Source organism: Haliotis cracherodii, unplaced genomic scaffold (assembly GCF_022045235.1).
Source record: "Haliotis cracherodii isolate W230 unplaced genomic scaffold, xgHalCrac1.p SCAF_6, whole genome shotgun sequence".
Classification (NCBI taxonomy): domain Eukaryota; kingdom Metazoa; phylum Mollusca; class Gastropoda; order Lepetellida; family Haliotidae; genus Haliotis; species Haliotis cracherodii.
Window position 1 is genome coordinate 33965646 of NW_027266319.1, and position 18113 is coordinate 33983758.

General features: G+C 37.1%; 2 protein-coding genes across 10 annotated transcripts in view; one reads left to right on the top strand and one right to left on the bottom strand.

Annotated features, from left to right (window-relative positions):
* The window catches only part of LOC139445210 (tubulin tyrosine ligase 3-like), a 70715-nt gene that overhangs the window by 42497 nt on the left and 10105 nt on the right, over positions 1–18113 (bottom strand). For 5 of the 8 annotated variants that reach the window (XR_011651862.1, XM_071226343.1, XM_071226347.1 and 2 more), the window contains exon 1: positions 3046–3132. The exons of 2 other annotated variants lie outside the window; for them this stretch is intronic. Coding sequence is in view for 5 of the 6 variants with exons in the window: in XM_071226343.1 (XP_071082444.1) it covers positions 3046–3087 (42 nt within the window). In the remaining variant the exon portion in view is untranslated. Of the gene's footprint in view, positions 1–3045; positions 3634–18113 lie in introns of those variants that run through there. One more of the 8 variants, XM_071226342.1, reaches the window with a different exon arrangement.
* Positions 3839–18085, top strand: LOC139445162 (protein rolling stone-like). Of its 2 annotated transcripts, none has more exons than XM_071226275.1 (3): positions 3839–3916; positions 9859–9971; positions 10584–18085. In XM_071226275.1, the coding sequence occupies exons 2-3, from the start codon at positions 9870–9872 to the stop codon at positions 11379–11381; spliced, it is 900 nt and encodes a 299-aa protein (XP_071082376.1). In that variant the 5' UTR covers positions 3839–3916; positions 9859–9869; the 3' UTR covers positions 11382–18085. The 2 variants fall into 2 exon arrangements, with proteins under 2 accessions (XP_071082376.1, XP_071082377.1); XM_071226276.1 differs by lacking the exon at positions 3839–3916 and adding an exon at positions 5150–5192.

Sequence of the window (18113 nt, forward strand, 5' to 3'; positions counted from 1 at the left end):
CTGCCACAGTAACTAGTATGGAAACTCTTTCGACGTTTGAACTAAGTTTGTTCTTTTCTGCTCAATCTCTGGCAACAAATTTAACTTGTGTATGGTTTTAATAAGAGCCCCCTCGTCAATTTTCTATGCACCCTGTTTGCTTATTCTGCAAAATATGATATATTTGGTATTGTTGTTTATGTTTAACAGTATACAACATGATATTACTTTCAATGCATCAGTAGAGGACGTAACATGTACGCAAGACGGCTCTCCCCCCTCGCGTACAAGTGACCACCTGAGAGGGGTCACTCGTATGCGTGACGGCCTGTCAGTGGACCATGGATTTCTGCATGTTGCACAAAAATGTCTCTACAAGTGTTATTTGTGAAAATAATAAAACAAAATTAAGTACAGTTATTGATGCATGCATGGAAACTGTCATTATGTTCATTTTCGTATTTGTCAAAGATATAAATTTATAGCGTGCATACACCATGTACACTAATATGGGCCCTGCATAATAAGAAAAGTCAAAGAACTGCTCCCTTCACCATTGTTCACCATGTTGGCAGTCATTGATTACCGGCATCAAATGCAAGGTCTTGGCACAAAAAATAAGTAATTTATCCACAAAATTAATATTTTTATCATTATTAATCAACACTAGGGTCATGTTACTTTCTTCAACCATATCTTAAGTATACCGTATATCCCTGTCTATAAAGCGACCCCACGTATAAGGGGACACTCCTGTACAAGCCTTCCAAATCGCTGCTAATTAATATGCTCTGTCTATAAAGGGAATCGGAATGAAGTATGCCACCAGCGCATGCACAATTCCTACATTTGCAATAAAAACGTGTTTGTCTTCTGCAGAAAAAAATTACATCTTATCCCTTCAACGAATTCAGGGAAACGAACAGATCACAACAATTAAACTTGGTCAAATTTGAAATTTGAGAAAAAAAACAACAGGAGACACGATGATTCACCGATTAAATTGTATTTCGTGTTCTGATAGGCATTGTTTTATACGGAGAGATTAAGCTTACAGTGTGTATTTTCTCATAAACTAAGCCGGAAGTAGCAATCAATTATTTGATCAGGGATAATTTATTCCAACATGTCCAATATCATGTTATTTTAGTTGCAGCTTTATTATATATATTTGAAATAAATTACTAAATGTAGCACATTGGTACAGCTGATCGCTATTGCCGGATATTTTTTTGAATGGAACAAAATAACCATAATCATGATAATGACTATGATATACTAATGCCTTAGTCCACATTTCAGGACATACAACAGTCAAATCTGTACATATTTTTTTTCTGCTCTGATAAACCAGCATCCTTCATTTAACACATATGTTTAGGCATGTTAGGGATGAGACAGGTGTCCCCAAACCAAAATCTGCATGTTTGCTGTCCATGGCTTTACAAAAGGAAGAGGCCATATTTCTGCAATTTCTTTTTCCTATTTATTAACATTGATAACCATGTTAACACTTTCATCACAGGTTTGTCTATATTAGTTATGAATTTTCAACACTGATATGTGGATGTTTGTTTCATAACCGGTCAAGCGATTCATAATTTGGGTCTTACATTTTGCTTATCTATCTTTGACATTTTTGAGAGCAATGGTTCTGCACCACACGGACCATGTTCGCCATGATAAGCACCCTGGTCACTTAGAAAATTACAAATAGTATTTCCTGTACGGTAAGCATTTTTAAAACGCTGTTATCAATATTGTTTGTCATTTTCTTGTATGACACAGCAATCTCATCAATATGTTTTTTACCTTTGCTCCCGTTCATTATCGGTGAAGCAGTAAACAGTGTCCCACACAATTATTTCGAGATTGTTTAGCACAAAGAAATTAATCTGCAACCATTATTGTACTACAGAGATAACTCTCAGACTCAGCGTTAGAAATTGCCACTAGTCCTATAGTCCTTGCCAAACTGCCCAATAGTCAAGGTATCGTAAGGACTAGTAGAAATTTGCCATTTTTAGGGATATTGCTATATGTTATTATTACAAGGACTAGTGGACCGAAACAGTCCGGAACAGTCCGGAATAGAACAGTCCGGAATAGAACAGTCACTGCATAATAGAACACATCACTGAAGCAACTAATTGACAGTTTTGTAATGACAACAACCATGACTTCAGCATGTGTCAAATGATGCCAATTAAAGTATTCATTCTCTGACAACAAAGGTTTGTTTTATGGTAACAAGAATGATAGTCTGGTCAGTGTTTCTTGCAATGATGTGATTTGCAATTCGGTTAAAAACTATTTCATCAAGAATTAAACTCCCCAGGCCTATATTGAAAAAAATTCTGAATAATCATGATAATATGACAGCAGTAATGAAATTGATCAGTAATAACTAAAACACTGATATGCTCACGATTCATGTTCATGATTTTCTTGACAATTGCTTGAATAATGGTACTAGAAAATAATTTATGCGAACCAGTGAACATGGTGAAAATAAAAGTAATTTCTAACAATGGTAATAATTCCATGATATCCTTCTCCAGTGTTTGGAATCACGATGTACCGCTTTATGGAAAATTTTCACATATCGTGGTAATTTGACTAACCCCACATGTATGTAACCAATGAATTAAAATGTTGGTTTAATAAAAGTTGGACAGATTTCTAACACTAAATTTAAAATGTATTTGTGTTCATAATTGTAATCATGGTAAAGATAAAATTTCTGAAGATGCTACATAAAAACTTAAATAATTCCACTGTGAGCAAGGGCGTTAATATTAAAAGTCACATCAGCGTACACTGATAATAGTATGTTAAAATATATGTAAGTCATAGACAGTAAAAATAACAAGCAATATATCAATATTTGTTTTAAAACCAGTCTGAGAATATTTAAAAAAATCGAGAGAATGTCTTCTTTTCAACATTAAAAATGAAGAAAATTTACATGATTAGTAGAAGCTACAACATGGCATGTTGTTAGATTGTTGATAAAATCATGAACCCTATAAAATTACAACACATGATCTAACAACAATAACTTACAAGTTTCTTTTGCCGATCCAAATGCTGTTGTTGCCTAGACATGAAATCTGAACCGAGATTTTCAGCTATTCTTACACTAGCTGAACTGACTTTTGGACGAAAAGTGAAAATATTCTCATCCAAGTCGACCCTTCTGGGTGGAAGTACAGCATTTTTGCTCATGACTGATGGAGAAACGATTCCGTCGGTGTCTGGGCTTATAGCACAATCATTTACTTTTGATTTGTGAAAACCTTTAACCCATCCTTCTTTGACAGTTGGATAAATGTAATTTGGTGATATTGGCGGAATAGGTTCAAGTGGCTCATGCAATTTGACTTTGCTTCTGGTTTCCAGCATAAAATGGGGTATGCCTTTCGTATCCAAGTTCTCTAGCCTTCGCAGTGCGAGTTTCTTGCTAGTCTCACTGATCTTTGGAACAAATGTATGACACGGGTCAGTGTGCTGTTTCCTTTTCCCCATTTCATTGTGCCAGTTGTAATCAAGTTCAAAGATCATTCATAGTATCTTTTGTGCCGCTGTCCTATTCATCACGCATATCACCAAAGTCCCATTCATTTTGTCACTTCGCGTACCCCGTCGCTATGGAGCCGCCATATTGTTTCTTGAAGTCTCGCGTTTATTAACTCCGCGCGAGTTGGTGAGATTAGCATATTTAGCCAATTAAATTTCGATTCACGACTGAAAAGACACCCCAAGGTATCCACACTATGTAAATATAGTTTATCGATGAAAAATATTTAATAAGAAATAGTTTTTAACCTTGACCTGTTGACCCATAACCCTCCATGTAAACACGGAAAGGGGACTGTTATATCAGCTGGTCATGTGCTGTAGTTCCACTTACCGATAAGAAGATTACGGAATCAGGGTAAGATTCTTTAGTTTTGAAATGATGTTCATTGCTTGATTAGGTTAACATGTCATACCGTGGTTGTACACTTGTGTTGTAAATTAAATGCGAAATGTTGCTCCGTCTTTGTTTGACAACGCGAGGTAGATCTAGCAAGTTTAGGAACTGTCCCCAGGGTGATTCCTCAGCACGAGGTCAGAACATTATCGTGCACGCTCGGCGTCTAGATCAACGTTCAGATGTTGCGTCTCTCTCGTCGACTTGTAAACCCATTGTTGCCAACCTATCGCAGTACCAATTGCAGAAACATATTTGCCCCCCAACTAAATTATCGCCAAATAGCTGTTGTTATTCGCCAGTTTATGAGTTTGTCACACGGTCCAGGTAGTCGAATGCTACTGTATAGTGAGAATATAATGTGAAAGTTTGATTGAAGTCTTTCAAACACCACTTCATGTTTAGTCCACATTTTATGATACTGTAGTATGTCAATCCAATTATACCCTGCATTTAACAGAAACATAATCAATTATAAAGCGCATATACCATATTCACCCAAATTATACCCTGCATTTAACAGAAACATAATCAATTATAAAGCGCATATACCATATTCACCCAAATTATACCCTGCATGTAACAGAAACATAATCAATTTTAAAGTGGATATACCATATTCACCCAAATTATACCCTGCATTTAACAGAAACATAATCAATTATAAAGTGCATATTCCATGAGACCAAACATGACACAGCAGTCTGTTTTGTGTGTGAATATTACAGATGTTTTACATAAAACATCAGTGTAAAAGGGTAATATAACAGCTCCCCACAGAGCTAGGGGGCCTACAACCATATGTATTGTGTTGAACTCACAACTGACCTTTTTTAGCCATTATATTTACAAACAAGTTACGTCTATCGTGAAACCAAAATCTCTTCTCCCAGGTAAATTTGTTTGTTTGTCAATTTCATGTCAACTATCAAGTCAATAATTTAGTGAGAATGTGTGGGGGAATGTGCATGATTTCCTACTAATCTGCGCAGTTTCCAACCAGTCTGAATAAACAAACAAACAAACCAAATTCATTTGGGAAATTGTATGTTAGTTTTCCCAGTTTACTATAATAGCATTCCCAAAGACATATACACACAAATGTAATACATATACACACATTTGGAATTAGAGAGAAAATATTCAAGAATTGTAATGGCTGCTTGTACACTGATAGCAGCCGTGATGCTGGCAGGGAAACAGAGGTATCGCACGCTGGGAAGGAGCTTGTACTTATGTAAGAAAGGGGAGGCAACTCTTTGTTGTCTGTACTAAGAAACTGTAAACCTCATGTTTGTGTTTTCTCTTTCAGAATTCTTCTATTTTCTCTTCTTTTCATTAAAGTTTTGACAAGAATATAGAGTGAATAAAAAGCTCAGTCAATGAGTTTGAAGTATGCATAGTATAGGCTAGACATAATAGATAGCGAACATGTTTTCCCTGTTTAATGTTTTTTTTATTACTATTGAAGACATGTGAGATACATGATCTCTCTGAATCGAGAATTGTCTGAAAAAAGATGTTACTATATTAACAGATTTCATTGAGATTATTAGGACACGCTTGTACATTTTCATGATGCTACTGAATGTGTAGGTCTACAGACATGCTAGACAGATATAAATATCAAAGTAAGCTATGAAATGAAGGAATAAGATCCAGTTAAGATCCAGATCAACCTCGTCGTGTTATCATCCACACATTCACAAATCTGAACTTGATGTCACTGCAGGGATACTTTCCAACTGTAATCATTAAGCATGCCAGTGGGAATACAGAGTAGGTTAGCATGGCTTGTGCTCACCTCAATCACTATCTCGTTCTTACCAGCAGAGGTGGGGAGCTAACTGACTTACCGTATTCAACATAATAAGTGCACAGGGCGCTCTCAAAATTAGAAATAGGGGGCTCTTATTAGAATATTATTTTGGTGAAAAACAAAAGAGTTGAAAGATCATAAATTTCGTGGTTTATGCTGACAGCCTGAAATGTTTATATACGGCAGATATATTGTTTCAGAATTTAATTGCCCATAATTAAGGATGCATATAACACGCATATTATACACGAATAAATTTAAGTCTTGTGTACATTGATCAATTGGAAAGGGTGCTAATTGGAATTGCTCACAAGCCAATATATTAACAAATATCGCCGTGGGTGCTTATTAGAGCGGGACACTTATAATGTTGAATACGGTATACCACATGAGCTATGGACACAATGCACTTTACACCAACATGAATTTGTATCTTTCTAGTAGGACTGGGATGGGTAACTTGGGTACTCGGGTCAAGTGGGTACGGAGGAGGACCCTGACACCCACAGGACTACCCGGTCCATGGTTAGTCACGTGATATATGACAAAAATTATCTAGAACTCCATCTTTAAACTACAAGTCACTACTTTTGCAGTTTGTTCTGACTACTAAGCCCATTCCTTCTGACTTTTTTATGTTTGAATAAATCATACAGTTTGTACTTACCTATTGAGACCTACAGCGGGTACTCGCGTAGGGTCGGAAATTTGGACCATCCCAGCCCTACTTTCTAGCATATCCATATATCCAAGATACTCCCTGTACCTGCTGAATGTGTAGTTTTCTAAAGTACTCACGGAAATGAAAAAAACACGTTTTTTCGACCTCAGATCTTAAATAAATGCAGTTAATATACAAAATATGTAAATATCCAAACAACTAAATTAGTACTAATTGGGCCGTGGCACAAATACAGCGTATCAAATGTTTTTATGCGAATAAAAAAAAAATGTGAATAAAACAGACTATTGTGAAACAGGGCATAACCAGGTGTAAGTAGATCAAGGTGACCTATGACACCTTGACAACAGGTGAGAACAGGTGCATAATGCCTATAGTCTGTTTCTGCTATGTCAATTTGGACTTAGTTTTTGAATGTTGAAAGTGCCGACAAATTACCTCCTGTAAAGTACATTTTGTATTGTTCACTGAGATCAAACTAGCAAATCCAGACTAGTACTTTTCGAGTTGTTTTGTCATTTCGTATTTACAGCTACGGAACACTTTGTGTCGATTTTTAAATTGAGAAAAACAGTTTTTTTTCATTTCCGTGAGTACTTTAGTCTATCCAATATGGCCATGATGATATCATTTGACAAGTGAACAGCCCAAACTATAACACATCAACCATTTGTTGAAGCCTTAGTTTAATATTATTTATGATCAAATTGATTTATGTGAATAAAACTATGACCATCTAATTCTACAAATCTCCAGCCAGAAGTCATGGCTATAAACACAGACTCCTATCGTATCTACCAGCCGTGATGTAAACACTTTCTCCCTTGTTTACCCTTAGCTTGTCAACCCTTCACTGGTGTGAAGGACAGAGAGTTTGAATATGTTGAAGATCTGTCTGTGATGCCCCTTTTTCCAAAATGAATTAATTACAAAAACATTAATATTCCCATGTGTATTTTGTTCCATGCCACTGGTGTGTTCTGAATGCGTGAGTTACCTCTGTGGACAGACTGTATTTCATAATGTCACACATTTTAATTCAATTCAGTATAATGAAATTGAGTGAGTGAGCTTTTGACATTATTCCAGTTATATCGCGGCGTGTCAGCTTAATGTAGGAGGAAAGCCCAAAGTGATGCAGGTCTAAGACGTTTACCACTTCGGTGAAACCCACGAGCACGGGTATGGTGCTGACAAACCTAGAAACATAATTTGGGCGAACCGGGATTCGAACCCACAATCATAGGTTTTTGGCGTGCCCAAGGGATGCAACTCTGCACAGCGAATCGCGGCGCCTTAGACGACTGGGCCAACGGTGCCCCACTAATGAAATTGAGACTGCTCTAGTCTAGTCCTGATAAAGAGCAGGACAAGCAGTATGAATATACTGAGTCACTGTCACAGTGTCAACAGGTTCAGTAGGCTTGGAACCCTCCAGTAGTACTGATACGACTATCCCACAACTAAGATCCCTTACAAAGATCGCTATATATATATTATCAAGGTAGTTATTGGATCGTAATGGTGCACGCTTACTAACTTACTAAACATGTCATATGCAAAATGTTTCTTCTTATTTTTTCAACTTTTATGACACATCAATTAGGATTGATTTTGATACCGAGTCTGGTTAACAAAAAAACCTGTCATTGGCGATTCAAGGGTGGGCAACTCTATATTATCGTAGTATGGCTATTTTGTAGTGTGATAAGTGTGGAATATGTGCTTTACATCACTTCCTGTTTTGGATTATGCATTATCAGTATGCATACGACTGAGATAAGGTGAAGGAACTTCGTTCAAACAAATGGGTTCTTTTCTAACCAATTTTGGAGAACATTCCACAAACTATCATAAAAAAGGTAACGTCTAACTTATAGCCATGAGATATTGCAATGAGTAATATAAAATGCATTGACACAGGATGTTTTAATCATATTAAATTTTGATTTAGATAGGCAGATGATATTTGTTTTTCTAAACCTATTCCTGTTTTGGCTCCTTATAAATATAATTATTAGTCAATATCTGACTGCAGCGTTTCATTGTCATTTTGTGAACATTTCTGTCTGACCTTAGAGATGAAGTCATGTTTAGCAATACTGTTTACAGGTAGGGAATTCCAAACAGATGCTGCTGAGAGAGGGTGTATGGTTTAATGCCGCTTTTAGCAATACTCTAGCAATGTCACGGTGGTCACAGCTTTGGAAACAAAAATTCACACATTGTACTCATGTCGGGAATAGAATTTGTTCCTTTGATGCGATGAGTTAACGCTTTAACCACCAAGCCACCACTCACCCTTACATTGAGTGGGCTTTATGAAACATTAGAATATAGAGGTTTAACAATGAATTCTACCCAAAAGGAGTAAAAGAAAACCTGATCTTTAATATGACCATCTCTATCGTAATATGAGAGAAATTGGTGTTCTTTAACATGTTTAACTTCTTTTGAGTAGTATTCATAGTCATTAACGAGAGGCCCTTCATCAACATGATAAGGGAGGATGAAGTTTTTTTACTAGAAGGGAATGGAGTTGTCCATGATAACTACAGACTACCTATAAATTCTTGTCATCGATCCCAATTGTGTTGGTCGATGCTCATGATATTAATCACTGGATTGTCTGGTCCAGACTTGATTATTTACAGACTGCCGTCATATAGCTGTAATATTGCTGAGTGCGGCATTAGACCACAAACCAACAAACAAACAGAGACCAGATGTACAAGATATACATGAATTTGTGACCCAACTAGACATACATGCTTGTAAACATACATGCTACTAGCCAGAACTTAAGTCTACTAGCCCGAAATAGTACATCACTTAGTGATATTTCACCTTGAGCGAGTGAGTGAGTTGTGTTTAACGCCGTTTTTAACAGTATTCCAGTTATATCAAAGCATGTCAGCTTAATGTGTGAGGAAAGCCCGAAGTGATGCGGGTCTCTGACGTTTACCATTCGGCCAAAAGAAATGTGAATACCATACATGTTGGTTAATATTAATAAGTGAAGAATTACTCAAGAGATATGAGTTTGGTTCGATGCACAGACGAACATACGAGTATGTTGTGTGAACCGATGTTCATGCACGTGTAATATGTGAGGTCATGAGCCATGACTCGAGATGCACCATTTGTCTCCCGTAGGATTAGCGTGTAAAGTTTAGAAATCATGTGTAGCATATCACGATAAGAATGAAGACACTGTGGTAGCACTTGACCGATTGTGTTAGTTTTGTCATTAATTGGAAACATCTCTTCTTAACTTATATACTTCTCCATGTTTCTGTGGTTTGTTTTTATTTTGGTGGTGAGCATAGTTCATGGCACTGTTTTTATACCTGTACATTGCCCTGTCTGCTGTCTATCAACATGTCCTACTTGACATTTCAGAGCCCTCCAGAATGAGTTGTCCAAGAAGATGCTGTCTAGCCTTACGGGAAGAATTCCGCTTGAAGAGGTTTGGCTTTGGCGATGTTTACCGAGGAAGGTTTTTCATGTGGCAGGTAAGAAGCTATGTGATTGACTGTTATGAAATTCAGTGTGTCCCCTTAGGCAAGTGACTTTGATTGAGGTATGCCTCTGTTCACCCAGCCGGTAATGGGTACCCGGTAGAGATTGCAATGTGAATTCTAAACCCTCTAGCTCCGGACAGACTTGAGTTGTATATGCCCCAGGGAGCTGAGAAAGCAATAAGAATGCACAACGATCCATAGACTAACATATAGTCTCTGAAATGAACATATCATACAGAAAATAAAAATCTAATAAAAAGGGAGCCCAGTGATTCTCTTCATTTTATACTGCAGTAATCTAGACTTGCCAAACATTATAGACTTGCATGGGCTGTATTTGATATAAATGTATCAGGGTCTGTAAGACAGACTAAACGATCCATTGATCAGGGTGCTGTTGTACAGAACAACCTTACCGCTACGCCTGTCGCAATTTCTGTAGTTATATGAGTTATGAACACCTTTGCGCTAAGATCGCTTTGAACAACGGCACCCAGGGTGATAATGTAGTCTATGAACATGCCTTGAAGTGGATATTGTTGATAGGTGAATTGCTTTCATGGTTTCATGCTGTAAACTGTCAAAACCTTTTTTTTCTTCCAGTGGCGTATTCCCCCAATTCTGTATCTACTGTACCGCCTTGTGTTGGCGGTATACGTGGACGTATGGCTCATCTACCTCACTGCTGGGTCAGGCAGTATGGACGTGAATGGTCTATCTATGGCAGCCTTCCTGACCATCTGGACCTACACCGTGCTAGCACTGTACATGACCACAAACTTTGTTGCAGCATTCTTTAACTACTTCTGTCTCCGACGCCAGGACACCCACTTCATGAGAAGGCCGCCATCAGAAGGCCATCAGAACATGTTCCCAGAAATCAGCTCTGATCCCTGGATGGTTTCCTCGGGTTATGAAGCCGTCCCAGACTCGGATGAAGAAGTGGATATTCGTCTCTATCGGTTACCATGGTATCTCAAAATTGTCTGGATTCTGTTTAATGTTGTATCAAGCTCTGCTGTCATGGTTACGATCATTTTTTTTGCTGTCCTGTTTCCTGAGATGACCGGAGCGAAAGTTGGTTCCATGGGTAACGTACAACTTCACATGCTGAACTCCGTTATTGTGGTCGTTGAGCATCTTGTGTCGGCAATTCCGATCCGATTACTCCACGTCATCTACCCAATAACATACGGTCTGGTATATGTATTCTTCAGTTTATTTTACTGGATTCCAGATCACAATCATGTCATGTATCCTAATGTCCTTGACTGGAATCAGCCAGGGTTGACGATAGGAATGATCTGCCTCATTGGGTTCGTCATCATACCCGTTCTTCACTCCGTTTTTTATCTGATTTATCAATTGAAAATGGCCATTTACAAGAGACTAGTTAAATAGTATCTTTCAACCATATATTCTATATTTTTGTAATATGTATACCATGTGCACTGATATATATTTTATAATGTCTTAGACAGGTTTTATATAGTATTTTATGTTAGTAGTCTTAACTAAGGGAAATGATTACTTGAAACAAACGATTGTCAGTTGACTGAAGCATTATCTTTATTCAAACATAAAAGTCAGAATGAGTTTGTGCCCAGTCAGAAAGAAATGCGAACATTAGTGACTTGTAGTGTAACCATCGAGTTAAAGTGAATTTTTGTCATTGAACGATATATCACGTGCCTAACCATGGGTCCGGGTAGTCATGTGGGTACCCGGATTCTATTCAGTACCCACCCGAACCGAGTACCCAAGGTACCCGTTGCCTTACTTTGTGCTATGATACACAGCTGGATAGGAAATCGTCTCACATATACTATTATACAATATGTATATCGATGGACACACTGCCATCAATATGAATAGCCATAGATCCGATATAGGTCATGTCAAAGTGTATATCCTCCAGTGGGTTCCTGGTTGGTAAAGTCTCCCAGTAACCTATGCCAGTCATAAGCAATGGTACAATGTTTTGGTACCGCATTAGTATTATGGTATTATGATGTGGGTTCGATATGCAGATTTCCTTGCCTTTTTCAGCTTTATGTGAGTGAGTGAGTGGGTGAGTGAGTTTGGTTGGTTGTGTGAGTGAGTTAGTGAAGGTTAACACCACTTTCAATAGTATTGCTTTTTTAGCTTTATTTGTGTGTGTTTGGTTGGTTGTGTGAGTAAGTGAGTGAAGGTTAACACCACTTTCAATAGTTTTGCTTTTTTAGCTTTATTTGTGTGTGTTTGGTTGGTTGTGTGAGTGAGTAAGTGAAGGTTAACACCACTTTAAATAGTATTGCTTTTTTAGCTTTATTTGTGTGTGTTTGGTTGGTTGTGTGAGTAAGTGAGTGAAGGTTAATACCACTTTAAATAGTATTGCTTTTTTAGCTTTATGTGAAGGTAAACACTGCTTTGAACAGTATGTCAGTTATAGCACAACGTGTCAGTTTTTTACAGATGGAAGGCCTGAAGTGGATGCGGGTCTTAGAGGTTTACCATGAGAAACCCATGAGTATGGGTATGGTGCTGACAAACCTTGAAGTATTGTCAGGGCAAGTCTGGGATTCAAACCCAGTGCTGAAGCAGAAGTGTGCTGTAAATTATACACCACACACTGGCAGACTCCGATAGATCCAAGGTCCATAGAATCAAGCCAGTCCCTGTTCCTGGAACACAACCATCAACCTCTCACAAGTGTTGTCAGTCATTTTGGATTTCATCATCAACTTTTGGTCACCACACACAATCATTTGTTTCAGTTGATCAGTAGTAACCATGGCAATGTATTATTGTTTGCTAATGTCTTGTGTTTTGTCCTCTTTATGAACAAGATGACCAAAGTGCCAAATTGATTATGTAGACTCAGATGATCATCAATTGTGTACTTAGTCATTTTACATGAGCCTATGAAATAGAATTGTACTCGGATATTGGTCAGATATTGATCTTATCATGTTTATGTGAATGCTATGATGGATTAGTTTATCTATATCATTTCACACTGTACTTAATCAGGATCTCTCTTAACTGTTTGTATTTGTCCAAAATTGAAACAGTAAATTTCGGTTCCATCTTATATCATATATATATTCAAATTGCATATTTTCCTAAGCTGTAATTTGGTTTTGATAATACATTGTATACACCTACCATATCTTAGCTGCATGTTGAAAATATATCCAGTATACATACATTGCCTCATTGAGTTGTAGAACAATGTTTAGAGGTGCACAATTTATATGGAAGGGGTTACTTCCCTTGGGCATGCCAGTATGTACGTGTGAAGTGTCTCTCGCTACAGGACAGCGACAACTGGCATATATTTTGACTGAATTATTATTGTCAGTTGACATGCGCATGATGGCTGCTCTGGGCCTGTTTAGCTCTCATACATGTACAATTTGCATGGGGGGCACGAGTGGCCCAGTCGTCTAAGGCGCCGCAATTTGCTGTGCAGAGTTGCATCCATTGGGCATGCTAGAAACCTATGAATGGGGGTTTCACTGAAGTGGTAAATGTCTGAGATCTGCATCACTTCAGGCTTCCCTCCCATTTTAAGCTATTAAATGTTGTTTGTTTGAAGTTTTATTATCATTTTGAACTTCTTTCCTTAGTTTTAACTTTATTGAAAGAGGTTGTTTTCCATGTTTTAAGAAAATTAACCTCAAATCCATTTAACATTAAAATCAGTTTACATTTTTATTTCTTCATTTTGTCATTTTGAATATGTTTGACCCAGACAATCGGTAACCATGGTCCACAAGAAACTAAATTGGTCTTGCCTTTTGAAACTTGTAGACAATGTACCTTATGGAACAAGTACACATAATAAGTATAGGAACCGTTATCGTGTACGTGTCTTCATCTCCAGGCTACATGGTGCCAAAGTGAAATCAAATGGTTTGTTTCCTCATCGTGGACTGACAAGCACAAATATATTGGCTTGTGATTAAATGTTCCTGGGAACTGTCGAGATTAATGTTTTTTAAACTAGGAAAGGGAAAGAACCAAAATGTCTTTCTTTCATTATTATTCTAAGAAATATTATTTTTAAGAAGTGAGTATGGTATTCATTTATGTTGAATATCTATAACAACTTATTTTTGATATGGTGTTTTTTTATAGTCATGATGATGATTATGTTTTTTTTTCTAGATCCGTGATAATGAAGGTCAAATGGTCTTGCATTACCTTTTGACCTACTTACCCGGGTCTGGAATACCAGGAAGGGTATGGGCTAGTTTGTTGGTTTGCAGCTGTTGTTATGTTATATTCAGGGTCTGTGAATACTGATTGTATTGTTGAAGCTTATGCTGCGATATGATTGTAAACAAACTGTATAAACACTGTCAGAATATTACTGTCATATGAATAAACAGATATTTCAACTTATTCTAATGTTCTATTAAGACGAAAATACATGTATTGACTTATTGATAAGACTCTTACTTTTCAAGTGTAGAAAAGATTAGCCGAGATTTATTGGCTTTTGAACGTAGTCAATCAATGTGAAGATATAACCGTGATTGTAGATTAGCATACCGGGCTCCACAATCAGTTGCCCACACCTGTCTAGCTTGATTTCATGCAAACGCTGAAGTGAGACAAATATAGAAATTCTATATTTTACCCACCAGGTTAGAATGATTGTGGGTATTGACTTTCCGATATTTGCACATGTGCATTTTAGGGACACTCAATGCTGATTGGTCAACTGAAGCCATAAGATATCAGTGCTTCATTGTTGAGAAAAGTATGATGTGACATCATCCATTGTTTATGATGTCACAAATTAATCACATGATTTTATCTGAACAACAGGCAGCCTACCATAAAGTTTAGCTGTAGGGGTGACATTTCATACGTTTTTTCTTCATTTTATCTCTTAAAATGTCTGTGTAATATACAGAATAACTCACTCAAAACTGGGAATTATGGCTTATCTGTCCCTCGTGAGTGAATGCTGTACGCATGGTAGGTCCACTGCCAAAGGGTCGGGACTTACACCATCTATTTACTCGGGACAGAAAATCCTTATTTCCTCGTAGCTCGTTGGTTATTCTCAATTTAGGAGAGACCAGTTTGTTTCTTGTCATACAGGCTTCCTTGGTCAACATGCCATAATTACGCCTCCTTAAAAATTGAAAATTCAGAAGAAGAAAAAATCAGAATGACAATAGAAAAAAATACAAGGGATTTTTATGTGACTAAAACAGAATCTTTTTCTGAAGATAAATCATTGTTACCCTTATCAAATGTCAGACCAATCCAATTCCAGATGATTTCTGAGGTAAAACTTCCAAACTTCTGCAGTAAAATTTCCAGAATTGTAAGGCTATAAAATTGCACCATTCTGTTGTAAACACAAAAACATATCCTGCTCAATAGTTAAAACAAACTCATTTTTTATTTACGAAATTTAATCTCTTGCGTTTTGAAATTTCAAGACATAAATTATGGAAATGAATATGCATTTGTCTGATTGTAAATACCTGGAATATTCAAATATTTTATTGAAGCAATTATTGATCCTGCTTCCTATAAATCGAGTTGCACTGTGGGGTATTTGGATTTTGTTTCAGCTGATGGTGTATTATGTTGTCCGGTTGCTTCTTCTTGGTTTTATTTGTTTAATTACTGTATTTCAAATAATGATATCTTCTTCAACATGTTCAAGTCTTTTGTTTTATATTTAGCAATAATTTTAGCATGCAGTGTATTTTTACCAATTTGTTTTAATTTGTTTGTTTGTTTAACGCCGCACTCAGCAATATTCCAGCTATATGACAGTGGTCTTTTAATAATTGAGACAATCCTGTGATTGATATCATGAGCATCGATCCACACAATTGGGATCGATGACATGCATCAACCAAGTCAGCAAGCCTGACCACCTGATCCCATTAGTCGCCTCTTACGACAAGCAAAGTGGCCTTTTACGGCAAGCATGGGTTGCTGATGACTTATTCTACCCTGGATCTTCACAGGTCTTTAAATACTGATTATCATCAAATGTAGCAGCTATTGCCAGTGATATGTGAAACGTTTGCTGTGTTCATTTTATGCACTGGCTGTCATAGTTGACATGAAAACTTTGCTTTTTGGATATTATGTATATCACAATATCAGTTTTGTTAGCCTTGAAATATAACACACACACTTTGTGCACTATATACAAATTGGAAATTGTCTCATTTGATATGTCATCGGTATAAAAGTTTCAAATCTTATTTTCTTATTTCCCCTTGCTAATCATTATCTTTTGTTGGTTTTGAAGTTTCGAAGATAAATTTTAGACAGGTTTAATTATAGTAGTTTAAGAGATTGATTTATTTTGATAGAGACAGGAAATGAATTTTGTTTAACATTTGACTTATTTCTGGTTGGCTTTTCATTTCTCTTTTTCACATTTTAATTGTTTGGAGTCGGTTAGCGGTATATTTCCTCTCCAGGATACGAATCTTGGGTCAACTGTCCTGTGCGATGTTGCCTCTTTTTGACAAGATGAGTAGGAGTTTTAGGAGTTTTATGCACCTATATGTTCTTAGCATACTGTGATAAAAAGATATTATCTGCAAGCTCCATTGTGTCCGGGATATTTTGCAGAAAGGATTGCTAACAGTATGCAGCTGATAAAGTTAGCATGAATGTGCAAGATTAACGTATTAGATCTTCAATTTATGTTTACCTAACACCCATGAAACCTCCATGTAAATGTTTATACGTCCAGGGACAAATGTGTCTCCCAGCCCCAGTTTGTCTTTTGACATCATATTCAGTAGATTTTAGTGGTAAAATATGGACTTTCTTAACTGAGGACTCCAGGCCAGACACATTTAACTAGTGTCACTGTCAGCCTGGAGTCGCTGACTTACTTGGGTGGGTGGTATTCCCACCACTGCACCCTCTCTCTGGTTCTTATAAAACCCTGATGTTTGCCGACATCTTTGAACGATGTTACTGCATGCCGTATTTGGGGTTTGTTGTCGTATGCCAAATAAGGAGAATACCAAAACTTGAAAGTCAGAATTTTTACTTTTAATGAGGAAATCCCAAAATAGTTTGTTTGAGAAACAAGTATTATGTTCACATACCTATTTTTACACTATGACTGTATATAGCCGTTGCCTTGAGTGTTTTTGTGATATTGTTTCTGCTCAGGAATATTTTTATTCTTCATTCCAATATTTGAAGTACTACCATAAGACCATCAGAGGCATTTTTATAAGACCAATTTTATGAGACTAATTTATATATTCCCGACATGTCTCTGCTAGCTTAACTTAAATCTCATTAAAATCAGATCTTAGTTTTGGCTACCGCTAAAGAAAGATCTGAGGACATCCCATTGTGTGTCACATCAGAACCTTTCCCGAATTTTGACCGACCAATGAAATGACTGACAAGAAATCGACATTGGCCAATCAGAAGGCAGCTTCCTCGAGCTTTATGACGCTAGTTTCAAACTGGCGACTATGCTTCGAAACATATTTTGATGTAATCTTGATTAAAAAATTTAAAACTGATAAGAAGAACACACTGGAATGGCTTATAGATGGCCTAGATTGTATGGATATAATCATAAAACCTGTAACAGTCGTTCGGATACCCCGTGTTAAATATATCGTGGTTGCATGATTAGAAAACACATTCCGACTGTCACTTTCATGATCTGGTAAGCGACGCTCTGACACTCTGATTGGTTGGATGAAAGGTCGTTCTGACGTGACCCGTAATGGGATGTCCTCAGATCTTCGTTTAGCCATAGCGAGAACTAAAATCTGATTTTAATGAGATTGGCTTAACTTTTGAGATTTTTTAAGGCTTCGCTGCCTCACACTGAAGCACATGTAGCACATGTGTCTCCTTAGGCAGGTGATTTTCTTTAAATATACCTGATCACCCAGCAGTAAATGGGTACCTGGTAGGCAGAACCTTCTAAAGTACTCACGGAAATGGAAAAAAACTGTTTTTCTCAATTTAAAAATCGACACAAAGTGTTACGTAGCTGTAAATACGAAATAACAAAACAACTCGAAAAGTACTAGTCTGGATTTGCTAGTTTGACCTCAGTGAACAATACAAAATGTACTTTACAGGAGGTAATTTGTCGGAGGTAAAGTCAGGAGGTAAAGT